This window comes from Gallinula chloropus (genome assembly GCF_964237585.1).
Source record: "Gallinula chloropus genome assembly, chromosome: 5".
In the NCBI taxonomy this organism is placed as follows: Eukaryota; Metazoa; Chordata; class Aves; order Gruiformes; family Rallidae; genus Gallinula; species Gallinula chloropus.
In genome coordinates this window covers 14,845,463-14,861,555 of record NC_140090.1, presented here as the reverse complement: position 1 = coordinate 14,861,555, position 16,093 = coordinate 14,845,463, and the positions used below count along the sequence as shown (strand labels likewise).

At 40.4% G+C, this 16,093-nt stretch overlaps 1 protein-coding gene across 1 annotated transcript in view; it reads right to left on the bottom strand.

Moving 5' to 3' along the window:
- Positions 1 to 14,957: 14,957 nt before the first annotated feature.
- CNTNAP5 (contactin associated protein family member 5) overlaps positions 14,958 to 16,093 on the bottom strand; it is a gene marked incomplete at both ends in the record, with an annotated part of 283,999 nt that continues 282,863 nt past the window's right edge. Inside the window, one exon of the mRNA XM_084265547.1 lies at positions 14,958 to 15,154. Within this exon, the coding sequence (XP_084121673.1) occupies positions 14,958 to 15,154 (197 nt within the window). The remainder of the gene's footprint in view (positions 15,155 to 16,093) is intronic.

Sequence of the window (16,093 nt, the reverse complement as noted above, 5' to 3'; positions counted from 1 at the left end):
GGTTACTTCTGGGTGCCTCCAGGGCAGTCTGAATGTGGCTTGATTGTCAGGTGGGCCCTCACATTGTGCAGTACTCTGTGTTATCATCGGTTGATAAGGTACTCTGTTATCACTGGGTGTGAGTGACATGGGCTGTTATAGTTCCCCTTTCATGTTTTTTTTGTCAGTAAGCTGTCCTTATCCTAGCCCACAGAGCATCTGTCTGTTTCTCCTCTAGGATTGAGCAAGTGTGTGGTGCTCAGTCACTGCTTGGGGCTGAATCACCATGTCTTTCCATGGTACATGCAACATATTTTATGTTTGGAGGCGAGGGCAAGCCTGTTGTATCTTTGCGTTTCAGCAGCCTGTAAGTGAGGTCCTCATAGTATTTTTCTAGAGACTTTTTTCATGTACTAAAGCAGAAGAAAGTACCAAATAGACAGGAGCTCTATTCTGAGACAAGCAAACATTGACAGGTTTTTGGCACAAGATGGTGAATGTCAATAGTTGAGACAACATAATGGAGATTAGGGCCCCAAATGCATAATACTTCAAAAGTATTCAGTCAATCAACAGTCTTTTAATAAGATTTTAGCATTTTATGAGAGTGCTGTCAAATCTAATGCAAATTTAAATCTAATTAATTCTCTACCAGGGTAGCACACCCCTATGTCATTTAGCTCACGTGACTACACCGATAGACTGGGTTCAAAACACAATCCTCATCCAAAAAAATCCACCTTGAATGTGGTTTGAGAATGAGAAACCATTTCCTTGTGATGCTTGCGCTTTCCCTCAAGCATTATCTGTTTGGGTGTTGGGTTTTTAAGTGTAATCTGCCATAATGGAAAGAAATACTGTTATTAATTATTGTCCTTTATTATTTTTTTCAATTGCCTCAACATATAACCTCACCGGTGGGCAGCAGCCTTGTTAGAATCATGGCAGGCACAGGAAAGATAGCCAATATAAAGGTGCCTCTTTAAAAAGCACTGCAGTATTTATAAATTGGTCAATTCCTGGCTTTTTATCTCCTATTTTTGTGGATCATAATATATTCACTAATTACATTCATTATTGCTACCATAAGAATGAGTTCCAATTTCTTTAGGCACCCACCGTACTAATCCTGGGTGTCGCTTTCAGCCAAAGCAGCCTCCAAAGTCACCCTTTCACCTCTTTGCAGTTGGAGTCAGCAGCTCAGCATCGAGCTGTGCTCCTGAATGCATGAACCTTGAGGGTGTTTAGTGCTAGGCAGCAAGTGGGATAAGAGACAAGAAGCAGAGCATCACTTCTTTTGCCTCTGCAAATCCAGGTCCTCCTGCTGTGAATGAGGAAATCTTATAGCATGGAAATTGGGACTGGGGGCTTTTCACTGGCTGAGAAGTGAAAGCCTATGCCAGAGGGAGGTTTATACATCAAAATATTTATGTTTACATATACATACATATATGCACACACATATGTACATATATAGACATATATGTAGTTTAACTCAATGTGTTTGTATATATATTGGCAGGATATATAGAAAAATGTGTGTGTATATATATATAAAAACATACTAATCTTGATGAGTGACTGATTTTCTTTGTTTATCATAAAGAAGTGTCTCAAAATGTTATGCTGGGTTTAGGAGCTACCTCCTGCCTTCATGGATAGGAGTAGTCCCTTTAATAGCATCTCCTTTTTGGCTCCAGAGTTTCCTTAACCTGATGATGCAAGAAGCCTCTGGATCAGACTGTATGGATCCTGCACAGCAGTCTGCTCTGCAAAATAAAAACCACAAAAAAAATCCTTTCCTCTGCAATGACTTCTTTACTGCAGTATTTACTGAACCTCTGGCAGCATTGTCTGAGGAAAGGGCTGCAGCATCATCTTTTCCCTATACTTTTTAAGTGGTGTCCTCCCAGTGGGAAGCAGTTATCTTTCTGTTTCCACATCAGCTTGCAGCCTTTTAGGAGCACAGGGTGAACTAGTGAAGGGAGGTTTTTACTTAACTGCACGGGGCTGAGTACTTCATCCTGGGCAATGGAAGTAGCAGGAAACAAAGTTGAGCAAGGCAACAGCCTGAAATGCACAGCCTAGTGCTTGACTGTACTTGGTGTGAACAGGAAATTCTGAGCATGTGTGTTTGTATGTAATGAAAACCAGGCCTTAATTGTGGGTCGTAGCCAGTCTTTTGCCTAAATCTCATGTGTATCCTACTCATGGAAGGCAGCACAAATATACGGGTTCACATGTATCCTGTGGCAGGGAAGTTCTGCAGTCCTGCCTGTGTGACTATTTACCATGGCTTACTGTGACAGAAATCAATAGAGAAGCACCATCTTGTGATCCAGAGGGACCTTGCCAGGCTTGAGAGATGGGCTCATGTGACCTTCATGAAGTTCAGCAAGGCTAAGTGCAAGGTCCTGCATACTGGTCAGGGAAATTCCAAGCACAACTACAGCCTGGAAGTGTTCAAGGCCAAGTTGGATGGGGCTTTCAGTGCAAGGTGTCCCTGCCTATTGTAAGGGATTGGAACAAGATGATTTTTCAGGTCACTTCCAACCCAAATCATTCTGTGAGTCTATGAAACTGTTCCTGGTGGTCTCACTTCACAAAAATATTCAGGTGAGAGCTGACATTAAAGAATAGAAGGTCCTAAGCAAGACTTAGGGTGGGATCCAAAATTTAAAAAAAATAGCAAAATCCTCAGCTGACAGGATAAAAGAATATTAAAAAAATCTCTGTCACTCCATTTAAAGCAGTTGTCTAATCAGGGGGACTATGACATTTTAGGCATCAGCAGCTAGGACCACCACCTAGTACTGGTGGCCATGTAGAAGCAAAAAAGCCCATTGTATGTTTCACTTGTTTTGTTACCATTTATATTCCTACCTCAAGGCTGCTACTCTGCTGAAGTGTACAATTCTACATTCAGGGGAAAAAAAAAAGATTCATTTTAGCCATATAAACTTGCCAGCAGACTGTTAGCTTGGGTCATTGAAGCTGAACTATTTCATGTTGAATCCTTCATTTGTTATGTAGCAGCCTGTTGCTTTTTATACATTGATCATCCACATGTTCTCTCCATCAGAACCTGCTCATTTCCTGGTCTGTCCTGTTTATTACAAATTATTTTACAGTGAAGCTTGTAACACACCTAATATCTGTTCCTCTTCCACATTAATGATTTTTTTCCTCCATAGCTTAGCAATGGCTGACACCCAGCATCCACCTTGCATTTAGACATGGTCTCCTTATTAAGTAAAGGATAAAGCAGAGATCTACCAGTCTTTCTGCTCCTAATTTCTTATTTCCCAATATCTTGCAGAGTGGGAACTAAAAAAAAGAATTGGTCTTTTGGACAACTGGCTGCCCCTCTGTACCCCCAAATGAGGCAGAAAGGTTATAATCCATCTCACAGCAGATTTCTTGCCACAGTAATACTTTCTGTGTGTGAATTTCTAAGCACACCATTGGTGCCCCAATAGTGTTTGCAGGCTTTGAAGCACGGCTTGGTTCCCACCGCTGCAGAGGTCTGATGGCACTTTGATAGAGATGGATGCAGGGAGTATGACTGAGGAAAACAATTTGTAGGGGTGTGGGATAATCTTTAGATTGGTTAAGCTGTAGTGAATTCTGATACTCCAACACGTAAAAATAAGCATTGTTGGACTCGAGGAGCCTTATGGGTCCCTTCCAACTCAGTATATTCATTCTATGGTTCTATGTTCCTAGCAGGCTGCTTTCTGTGATTGTACAGGCTTTAAAAAAATGCAAGAAAAGGTGTCAGGGAAGTGGGGTTTATTAGTCTTAAAACAAGGAAAGCTGAAGAGTGTGGGGAGCTGGATGGGTAAGATAGCTGTTAGAGAAAAAGTGCTGCTGCGTGTCAGGAAGGGATCGAGGTGTTCTTTCCATTCCTTCAGGAATAGGACAAGCTGTAATGGGCTTAAACTGAGGCAGAGGCTATTTGGTTTAGGCTTTGAGAAAGAGCGAGCAATGGTCTCAAGTTAAATACAGCCATCACCAGTATGGGGGGGCTAGGGAACAATATGACCTTGTATAGCAGCTTTTTATGATTTCTTGCTAGGCTAACAGGTATAAAAAAATAAGCACTGACTGCAGCAGCCTAGTACTCATGCTGTGGGGAAAAAAGCAAAAAAACCACCACAGCTAACTGTAACAGGGCTCTCCTGTGTGTCTTTCACAGCAGTGCTTGCTCTCTTAATGGTATTTGCTTATATGCATTTACCAGTGGGCCTTTGGTTGGAGGAACAAAGCTTTAACATAAAACATTTGCTCCTCATGCAGATGCTGCAAAAGAGGTAATTTATTATCATCATTATTATTCCTCAGCCTGCTAGAAAAGGACAGCAGCTGCTGAGGAAGAGGAAGATTTGACACCCCACCATGATATCTTCTTGTCCCCTCTTCCAGACATTGCTAACTACCCATAAACCACAATTAATGATGTTTTGCTAGGCTGCCAAAGAGATATATGCATTTCAATTACACTAGTTTAATTATTTAATGCAACATTCTGAATAATGTCTTTAACTCATCATATGATAGTTCAGAAAGAAAGAAGCGTAACAAAAAAAAAAAAAACAATCACAGGAAAAACTAAAGAAGCCACATAAGGAGTTAAAGAAGATGGAAAAAATTATCTCTTACCACTCAAAGAAATAGAAAACTGGTCACAGTGACATTTCCATACTGTAAGCTATGCAAATTTAATTTTCAAGGACTGGATTAAAACTAAAATTGTAGGAGTTGTTACTGTCCTTCCAAGCCTTTGTAAGGTTACTGCTCCCACTATATTAACTATGAAGAAGGAAAACTGGAAGATTTATATGGATTTGCTCTTACTTGATATTTTTTTCTGAGAAAATTAATTTGGTGTGGGATTCATTGTAACTTGAAGTTTTCTGCTAAGTCAAGTGATAACTAGCCCCTTTCTCCCACCCCACCGGGAACAAGGGGACACCAGGAGGGTACGACTGCACGGATGACATCTGTATCTGCTGCGCTGTATCACCCCTGAGATGGGCAATTTTGCAGTGTTGGCTGCAGAACCCCAACCTAGGTACCACAGTTATCCTGCTGGAATAACATAACCTCCATGTAGGACCACAGACACTTGTTAATTCTGTCTTCTGGACAGCGGCTCACCCAGAAATGAAGGGGGAAATATTAAACTCATTGGAAGTTCCTAAGACCCACAGCTCCACAGCTTATATAAAGGTCTTTAGCTAGTTGAAACACAGAATGCATAAACGCTGAAAGTTTGGGAAGGGGTTGTGTCAAATCCAAAGATGTGAAACTCTTGAGTACTCCTCTCTGTATTTAATTAGGACCTGCTATTTTCTAAGTCGTTGTTTACTGCTTCTTGGTTGATAGTATCAAAGACTATGACTTTCAAAGGAACCCAAGAGATTCATAAGTGCTCCATTTCCACGGAGTGGGGTGGGGGGGAGTAATTGGTGAGACTGAAAGCATAAAACCAAGGCAGAATCACCAAGCCTGAGCTAGCTCCAGTTTATCACACTAGGGGTGTGTGTGTGAAGGCAGCAGAGCACAAGTGTAACAAGCAGAAGCACGGTGGTTGTGATAGGGGACACGTGGCTGTAGCAGGGGAGAGCACTTGTGTGTGTGTGCATACACTTGTGTGCACAGGTACCTGGAAAGCTGCAGTGCTATGACACTTTTTACTCCTGGTTCTGAATCCCTTTTGTCCTGGTTCTGCCCAGGCCAGAGTTAACTTCCCCAAGAAGCCAGCACAGGTGAGCTGAGTTAGCCTGGGCTGTTTTCTATACCACCTGACACCACTTCCCCATAAAAGCAGCTGGTTGGGGAAGGGCAGGGGCTTGGTCACTCCAGGACAGTCTTAGTGCAGCTGGGGTGTCAGGTCGGTCAGTCCTTGCTGTCAGGCAGGACTCTGTAATTGTCAGGTCAATAAGGTACTCTGTGTTAGCACTGGGTGTGAGTGTAATTGGCCATTACTGTTCTGAATATAGAATGGTGATTTTTGTCAGTAAACTGTCCTTATCCCAACCCACGGAGGCTCTGTCTGTCTCTCCTGTGGGAGTGGGTGAGCGGCGTGTGGTGCTCAGCCACTGCTTGGGGCTGAACCACCACAGGCTACGTGTTTTGTGAACAGAACTAACACGGTCTCCAGACAACACTTTTAACCCCTTAGGCAGCCCAGAGCAGGTGCTGCAAACTGGCATCAATCAGTTATGACAGGGATGGGGGTGATGACCTGACAATAACTTCCAGCAATAGCTGAAATCTGTAAATCCAGGTTGTGGATGTTGCAGCTTTTATTACTATCCAGTGAGATCTGTTGACTTAGAATTAACATGTAAAAGCCTGAATATCAGTTTTCCCAAAATCAGCACATTTTCATGTCCATTCAGCTATTAAAAAAAAAACACACAGGAGGAGACATTTGTCTTCCACACAAAATGATACAAAAAGTCTTTTTTATTAAATATACATTATTTACAGTTTAAGTCTTTCTTCTGTACAACAGTAACCATAGAAAACAAAAGAAGCTAAGGCTAAATTTCTTCAATCCCCAAACAGGGTATTAAGACATGTTACATTGTCTACAAAACTGACTTGGACTGAGGCAACGTCCTGTGGAATTCTCTTTAGAAAACCAGATAGTGAAAGGGGAATAATCTAAATCTCCATTTTGCTTTTTACTGTAACTGAGAGACTCTTGCATTACCCTTGGATGGACCATTAAAAGAAAAGAGAAAAAAAAAAGTCTTTTTTTTTTTTTTGCTTTGCTACTGAAATGAGCAGTGTTATGAGATTTATTTAATATAATTTGAGTAGAACAAAGTAAAATGAATGATGAAGGGTTCATCTGTAGAAAGAGCCAATTTTTTTTATTATAAGTATTCAATCTCAGCTAGCTTTTGCAGCCTGTGAAGCTGCTCTTTTTGCCTATAATTTTTTTGCTTTTTAGGGTGCCTTAATTTTCAAGTAGGATACAGTTCACCACAGTCCACCCAGGGGTGGGCTCAAATAAAATCCTTTCAAAGTAAGTGGGTGAGATTCCAAGTTGGTTGGCAACAGACCACCCACACATCACCCTTCCCCCTACACACATTTCCAGAAACTCCTGAATGTAACTTAAACCATGTCACAGGCTTAAAGTGGAGCTGAAGTTCATTGCCTTATCCCAAGTTTTATCCACGGTTCTGCTAGAAGACACACGTAATTGCAGTGAATGCAACTCCTGTTGACAGCACTAGGGGATGATGAATATAAGGTCCTGACTTGAATTCATATATGTCAGCCCCAGTTTGGAGGAGATCATCGCTGCCCTTGCCTGGGGCAATCTGAGGCTAAGTTCATCTATGATCTATCTACATTGACCTCAACAGGATTATGATGAGGTCTGAAGCTGGCTTTGTTTCACGATGCGGGCTTCAAAGCAGGTCACGTACTACAATATTTAGCTTCTTGCTATCATTTAGGTATAATGATCTATATTAAATATTTCATTTGCAAAACTCACACAGTAGAGATTTTTATCAGGCTGGGTGCCTAATAAAACATGTACCTGCTTGTTTTCCTAACCTCCTTCTGAAATTACATAGAGCTTGAGTGTCTTGAGTACTCCAGTGTTGCGAGTGCGATGTGAGGCTGTAACCGGCTGTATCTAAGCTTTACCTCAGAAGCAGTTTTCTTTCTTAACGATACACATGCTCAGCATTGGCTGCAATGACAAAACACATCAGAAAATGTTTTGCCTAAAAGATGCAAAAAGGAACTGTAAAGGGCTATGGCATGCAAAAGTGAGTAAATAATTTCCCATGCAGAAATCGTTTCGGACGATTGTGGGATTGAAATCCATGAAGTCAGGAATGACTGGCATATCAAGAAGCAAATGATGTTGCAATTTGAACCGCAGTCTGTAGTTTAGAAAAGAGGTGCCACAAGCATCCCAAGTGAAGGAGGGATGAGGAGAGGAGATTCTCTAAGCAAACATTTTTTTGAGCACCTGTGGTACCCATGATTTCATTAAACGTTACGACTGTTTGAGAGAAATCACCCCGAACTCTTCTTTGAGGTATCAGGGAGAGATCCAGTGATCTAACTGGAGAGATTCAGAGTAGTATCGGCCAGAGGTTCGAAATCCTCTCCCATGTTTGAAGCACAACTCTGATGCTTTACAGGACAATTAAGGCTATGTTTTGGCAGGCTAAGTTGTAATTCATTCCATGGTAAAAATGAACCACGCAAAAAGACCTGAAACCCTCAGATCCAGCCAGTGGTTACCATGCCTGGCTTCCAACAGCATAACCTTTCTGAGAGCTTTTGCCTCCTGCACTGGCTCATTGCAACTGTAATGTGGAGAGTTAATGTCCCCATTCCCCCTTACAGATCACCATTTCTAGGTGACTACATCACCACGGTGGAGTGCACTCTCCCTTCTGGCTGAACACCTGACTGACATCTTGAGAATTATACAATGTCTTCATTAAATTTCTGGTTTCTGTGACTGCCATGAGAAATAACATAACCTTACTTAGAATCACAACACAAGTTCCTCTGCCTCCTACCACCAATTTGATAGCCCCGCATGTTAAAGAAAACAGGAGAGAAAACAAAACCAGAGGTGAATTAGATATGAACTTGATATGGAGCGACAATGTCAACACAAACTGTTGCCTTAATCCTTCCTTAGCTCGGCTTGTAGACTCAGTACATTACAAACAACAAACAACGAGCTTACAAGTTACAATAGTTCACTAGAAAGTGTGCTTTTTTTTTTCCAGTTTTTGTTTTTGTCAGAGTAACTTAGTGCAAAAGATCACAAAAATAAGTACCAGTACATAGAAATATCCAAACTCCACTATGCATGACTCAAAATAAACAACCAAAGAAAAAAAAGCTATTTCAGATCCAAAAGAAGAGTGTGTTTAGAAATTTCATGTACAAAAGGAGCATGGAGGAGGGGGCCGCCCACAACAAAAGGAGACCTAGAGAACTCTTCAGTGGAAAAAGCAGCGCAGCAAAGTGCAGAACCAAAGGGAACAAATCATTCTTTGAAGCTGCAATAGTAACTCTTGACGAATACCCCCCAAAACCCCAAAGGGCATGGTACAACTCTAACTGTAGTCTACCAAGAGGCCTCCCACCAACCTCAAAAGACTCTAGATAAGGCCCTTGGTTTGTCAGGGATGTAAGCGTATCACTTAGCTTGTTTGATAAGTAGGCATTACAAAACTGCATGAAAGCTTTGAAATAGCACTTGTCTTAGAGAGCCTCACAAGGTCTCAGCTTTTGCTCAAGTCTTTTACAAAATGTTGCTTTTTGGGGAGAGGAAAAATAAAAAAAGGAAACCTTTCGTGTCTGTGAAAAGCTGGCACTGCAGAACAGTACTTGCAACTGGTCTTCTTCAGTGTAAGCTTTGTGTATGTGATGGCAACAAACAACAATGGCATGAGATGGTGGAACACAGAGGGTCAAATCTCACCTCCTCTTATGCTCTTGTTTATCTGGGGTGAAAGATACACTTCAACTGATTGGCTTACACTGATGGAAGGGCAGGTTGATTTTTGTTCTGAAGATGGGATTTTTCTCAGGGATTCATTTAATCCAGAATTTAGGAGTTCTGGATTTGGTGTACTGTAATTTGGAGAGCCAGCAGGTATCAGACACATCTGCTTGGGGCTAGCAGATATGACACATGACAAACAGGAGACTTGCAACCTTACTAGAGCTACAGTGATCCTCTAGTTCATCTCAAATGGCACAAGACACACAGGGCAGGAAAGGCATTTTAAGGGTCTGAGCATTAGATTATGAAATCTGTGCATGTGAAATCTGCCTATATGTATGCTTTCTGCCAAACTTCTCACATAAAATAATGAATGGATCTTGGATCTGGAATCATCAGGAGAGCTATCCTCTCCCATGCCCCATAGACTACTGATTGGATGGCTGTCAGCTCAAATGGATGTGTTGACACTTGACTTTCCTGCATTTGGATGTAAGTAGACACATTCATTTCCTAAGCAGAGATGTCTAGTGTAGTTTCAGATGCAAGGAGGTGTCCTTCCTTGATGCCAGCTGGCATCTTAATAAAAAACAAGTCTCTTTTAAGACCTGTGCAAATATGTCCACTGGCACTGCAAGACAAGTGTAAGATTGCTATTATATGCAGACAAATTCTGCTAGAAGCAGCTAACCTGTTGCCAGGAGCCTACCCTGTCTGTAATCAGTAGAGAGAGAAATGCCCCTCTAGAGAGTGATTCATTTAGCCTTAAAAGATGTCTGAGACATTTACCCTGTGATCACTGACCACAGAACAGGACTGGATGACAACTGTAAAACACACAGCCTGTAAAAACAAATGTAAAATGGAAGAAAACCAGAAGACTAAGGTAAAACTAATCTACAAGTGCTTCCATAGGTCCAGGACTCAATCTTAACCTCAGCAAAATCTATAGCTGACTTCATCAGGAGAATCATTATTCCTCACCATAGTGAAACTATATGATGTATTGATTGCTCTTCAGCCAAGATGTGAAATATGTGATCAGCTAAATGCTAAAATAGACAAACATCTCATTAAAATAAGGGTTTCTCTTCACTGTAAAAACTGAGCAATTGCTAAATAGGATGGGTTAAGCCTGGCTTGATCAGGTTAAAATAAAGCAGAGAGAAAGCATCTCATGTTTAATTTTTGGCCATCAGCTTTAACCTAAATGTCAGGGGAATCTCTTGACTGAACACAATTGGATAACAGTAGAGCCCTAAATGGCTTGTTTTCACAGCTATATTCACCCAGATGAGAATCCTGGTTGACCCAATGGGAATTAAAAGCCTGTCCGATGTTCGGCTTTGCTTTCACTGTAGACATACCCGCACTGCTGTGCTGTGGCAAGAACAAGCAAAAGAAAAAAGTTAAGACTTTACTTAAACCACCTAGACTGTCTTGTCTCTAAGTAAGTGAATCAGTACAGATGAAATACCTACTGCAAATTACATAGGTGACTTACTTAGGACTAATGTTTTATTTCCAAAAGAGTAATGAGACTCAATTTTCAGAGGTATTTAAAATGTCTTGTAGTATTTTAAAACATTTGACAGCAAGACAGAAGGAGAAATCCAACTGAAATTAATTTGAGTCAAGTGCTCATCTTATTTAATCTCTTAAGCATTGATCCACATCCTCAGGAGAATAAAGTCCTTTGAAAGCCCACACTTCACTCAGGTGGCAGCCCATGTCTCACTGAAAGCTAGTGGGATTTAGCTTTCTGACAGACAGCCTTCATTTGTTTTCTATAGCCAGACACGAGGGTTGTCAGACAGTCCTTCTAGGCATCTAACTCAGACTTTGCATGACTAAATACCTTTATAAGCATGGCCGTTATTGACCAAAATATTTCCGGAAACCAGGAATTTGCAGTGCCTAAGTCCATGTCTAAGTGGCTTAGAAAGTTCATAGCCCCAAAATCTCTGCCTAGCAATAATGATTTTCAGTGGTTATGTACCATATCACAAAAATAAAAAAAAAGACTTGGTATCCTTCTGCCAGCCCCCTCCTTCTGTTATGAAACCTGTCTTAGGAAAAGGAAGAAAACCCAAACAACACCTCCAAACAATTATTTGATATTTGTCATCAAAATAAACCCCGACATTTTATATATAAAAATTACTGCCCCACATGTTTACTGAAAATTGTTATCTAGAATGATAGATAAAAGAAAAAAGGAAAGAGTACCCCATTTAAAGATCAATTTTAAACAAAAATAGCAGAAATGGTTTGAAATAGGTAGGAAAAAATTTAACTGTGGGAAACAAAAGCAATTTTAATACTGTAAGATTTTTACAAAATAGCATTTCTTCTCTTTTTTAAAAATTACTTTTAATTGCCTTTAACTGGTACTGAAGTAAATCAGTGCCCTCACTAAGGCAAGCATTATGCATGGAAAAGAAAAAGAAACAGAAAAAGGAGTTAGCATCAGAGTACTTCATGTAACTTTTAGCTATCTTTTAATAAGAGGAATATTGACATCCTGATTTAAAAGATAGGGTCTTATATATCAAGTCCATACAAAAGTGTTCATTTGTCCAGCCCTGTAACATATAAATATTCACATCTCATTACATCCACAGGTGTAGATGCACGTGTTTCTGGATGCTCATGCATGCATTTATGTATGCACAGTTCTTTCTTTTTTTTTTTTTAAACAAATGCACACCAGCTTAACCAAGTGTTCAAGGAGCTTTACCAGCCTGGGCTGCATTAAACGAGTCAAAACAGACAAACAAACCACTCACACTGTTTCACCAGGTCTGGGCATTCCACTTACATTCCAGGACTGAGCACTGCATTGTATTTGAAATGTTTGCAGTGACACTGATTTCTGAATTTGGGGGTGGGAACTTGATCTTCCTTGAGGAAGCTCAGCATCTTGCAGAATTAGGGTCTAACACTGCTGAAAGTAATTTAGTCCCTTAAGAAATGAGAGGACTCTGCTTCATTGCTCAGTCTCCCTTGTGCAGCTACTCCACTGCTGGAGCTGCTTCATGTTTTATTGCTGGCTGCATTTTGTAGTAATTTCATTCCTGGAAACTAATGTGTAGGAAAACAGAAGGATGACTTGTGTCTGCTAGTTTAGCTAGAGAAAAACATGCACCTGCGGGCTTTCCCTTCCTTCCTGTTCCATTCTGCAGAGGCCATTCCGGATAAGATGACTCAACCACACAGCAGCCCATGTGCTTGCTTGTTCCTCCCCTCCCACTATGCCAAGCAAAGCATCTTTACTGGGGAGGTGGATGGGGTAGGGTTGGGGCGAGGGGGAGAAAAGAGCTTTGGTTTGCCAGGATTTCACTGCAAAAATAAAGCAACATAAAGGGAACATAGCTAATGAGTCCATCATTATGCAGCTCATCATGCAGAAACACTCTTAGGTAATCATGTATCATGCAAAGGGCCCCTGTCAAACACAGTTGAGGAAGAATGGCACCAAAGCTACTTTCAATCTAAAAGGCTTTATAAAATTGCTCAGCTAAGAGTTCTAGTTGCAGGGCTGGCCTCACATATTCCCCTTCACATGAGAGCAATATCATTCCAAGATTGCTTTGTCTTCACTCGATGCAGTTTCTTATAAAATCTTCCAAAAGAAATGGTGAATAATCACCATATCCAAACTGTCATTTATTTGTTTTTCCTTTTCTGTCCCCTCCTCCCATCAAAAAAAAAAATAACCAGCTGCATAACACTGCAAAGCACTGCTTGGAAAAATATCACCTGTATGTGTAACCTCATCTCTAATTTGCCATGGCTTATTACCTCCTACCATGATTCCTTGATTTTAACCTACATAAAAAGGATGACGATGCAAAAACCCAGGATGTCTGCAGAAGAGTATAGGGGTCAAAGAGATTCAGCTGCACAGTTAAGCATCTTGAATTAATTCTTATAAAAAGTACTTCAATAAATATATTTGTCTTAGTTGTTGGATTCTGACTCCTGTCAGAACTCTTCAAGTCTGACAGCAAATTCTACAAACTCTCCAAGAAGGCCTGCAGAGGCAGTATGTCATGCAGACACAAGCAGGGTGTGAAAAACCTTCCTTGGTGGAACTTCTCCATTTCTTTACCCTTGGGATGTCTTGTAACTGAAAAGGTTTTTCAGTCTCACACTGAAACCATGCAGCACCAGTAAAATGGGCAGGATTCGGATCTTCAGTATGGTTCCCAATCAGGAAAAGACTTTAAAAAACAGAAGATTAATTCAAAGTAGAATATTAAGGACCTTTTTTTTGGGCTTATTTCCCTAATGTTCTTCCTTGTAAACAAAGTTGTTTAGACATGACATTGGACCTCTCTCTATTTAGCTTTGGAGAAGGTATTCCAATTTCCAGAAACAGGAAATATCGATCTTTCATGCAGTTTTGGGTTGGGGTTTTTTGAATGCTTGGATTTCTTTTCTTTTTTTTTTCTTTTTTTTTTTTCTAAGAAGAACTAACAGAGGTGTGACATGTTTAACATTAAACTATTCTTGGGGTTTTTTTGCCTATGTCCTTTTTCTTTGCCACAGAGGCAGCACCTCAGCATGTGATAATCCTCCATATGGCATGAACAAGTATATGTTGCATTTCTAACATTCCAGACAAATAAAGTGCACCTAAGTCCCAGCAGCTTCCTAAAACCCCTGGAGATTCAAGCTCCTACTTTCCATGCTTCAGCTAGAGTTATGCTAGAGTATGTTGGGTCTACATAGCCAGCCTTATGAGATGGCAGTGAAAGAGGTGTGCGGGAATGACATTTATTGGTGATACATATATTGTTGGAAAAGTACTGGTAAGCCTAAAAGTTACAGTAAAAGGACAGGCAGTCAGGGGAAGGAGCTTTTTTTTTTCCTTACTTCATACCTTACTTCTCAACTGGTATAAATTAGTGTAACACCACGGAAATCAATAAACATATATCAATTTGTAGCATTTGAGAATTTGACCAGTTCCTTATGATTGTTGTAAATGAGCCTGTAAAATAAATCAGATGTTTTGGTCTCATTGTTTCCCTCTATCCTGTCCCAGTATCTGTAGAGCTACGTATTCAGCTACTTCACCTCTACTTTACATAGTCCAGCTCTAGTGTAAAAGTGATGAATTAAATTACTCCAGAGAAAAACACAAATAAGTTTAGAGACTTTGAAACATCGAGGAACCCAAAGCAGAAACCAAATGTACACGTGGATCTTATTTTGTGCAGTAGGGTGGGGTATCAGGTCTCTTGAGCTACAGAAGTAAACTGTGACTGCCAGGTTCTTGTGCAGAGAATGAGGCACTGTGATTGTTGTCAGTGTTTCCTGTGCAGGGCGGTCTTTTCCAAATGAAAAAGAAGGTAGCAAAAAATGAATGTTTAAAAAAAAATTACAAAAAAAAAAAAAAAAGGGAAGGAAGAAAGGAAAGAGTTAGGGGAGTAAGAGTAAGAAGAAATTGCATTGTCTATCAGATGAAATACTCCCGTTTGCACTCGCTCACTGTGTTCTGCAAGTCAATGTCAGCTTTAAAGGAGCTCTCGAGGTTTTCCGGGTATTCCTTCTCCTTTGTCTGGCTACTTCGATGTGCTTGTTTGTGCTGATAGAGGAATCTGCTCATGATGGCAATGATGCAAAAGATGATGAAAATCACCACTGCTATTACACCTGAAGAGGGGTTAAAAAGGAAGGATTGAAAGTGTAACAAAGCCAAAACAAAAGCTCCAATTACTAAAAAATTACATTACTAATGCACAACAGCTGGTGGATACAATAGGTCAGTTAATCTCAGTCTGTACACAATCTACCTCTATCATACCCTGACTGTTAGTTTTTAATTCTATTTTGTCTCCTTAAGTAACATTTAAAGCAGCAAGCATTGATGAAATTGACCTTCTTATTTCAATCAAATTCTGCTTTCTCTGGAAGTAAAGTTGGGTCAGTGTGTTTGTTTTTAAGAAAAAAACTAGATCTGTGTGATCATACAAATTTCTGCTCTTGTATTTTCTTCTGTATTATCTCTGGAAACCTTGCATGAGCCTTGTACGCTTTGGTTTATAGCTTCTAGATATTATCAAAGGCAGTTCCCTATGGGGCATGCTATAAAATAAACAGAGATAAATTGCCTTCCAGTTTGTTAAAGGAAAATGAAAACCATGCATGAAGCTGTAAGAACAACTTTCCCTCGTATATAAATGCCATATGACCTAGCAAATTCCACTACACCACCAGCTTGCAAAGAGAGAGCTCAAGAAATACAGAATACGTGAATACTGTGTTGAGTGTCTAATCACAGTGATGTGTAAAACAGTTACTAGTTAGCTGAGTCTTAGATCACAGAGCAACACAGAATCACACAACAGTGAGATTGGAAATGACCTCTTGAGGTCGTCTTGTCCACCTCCCCTGCTCAAGATGACAGACTTTGATTATGTTTTAGAAGACTCAGGTTCTTGATGATCCATAATGGGTTATATCCAACATCACATGCTGCCACTATTGGCTTCATCCATAATGCAGGTGCCTATCTAAGTAGCTTGATACTGATATGTGCTAATAAACACAGCAAATACTAGACCTGCAGTAGATTACCAAAACCATGAAATG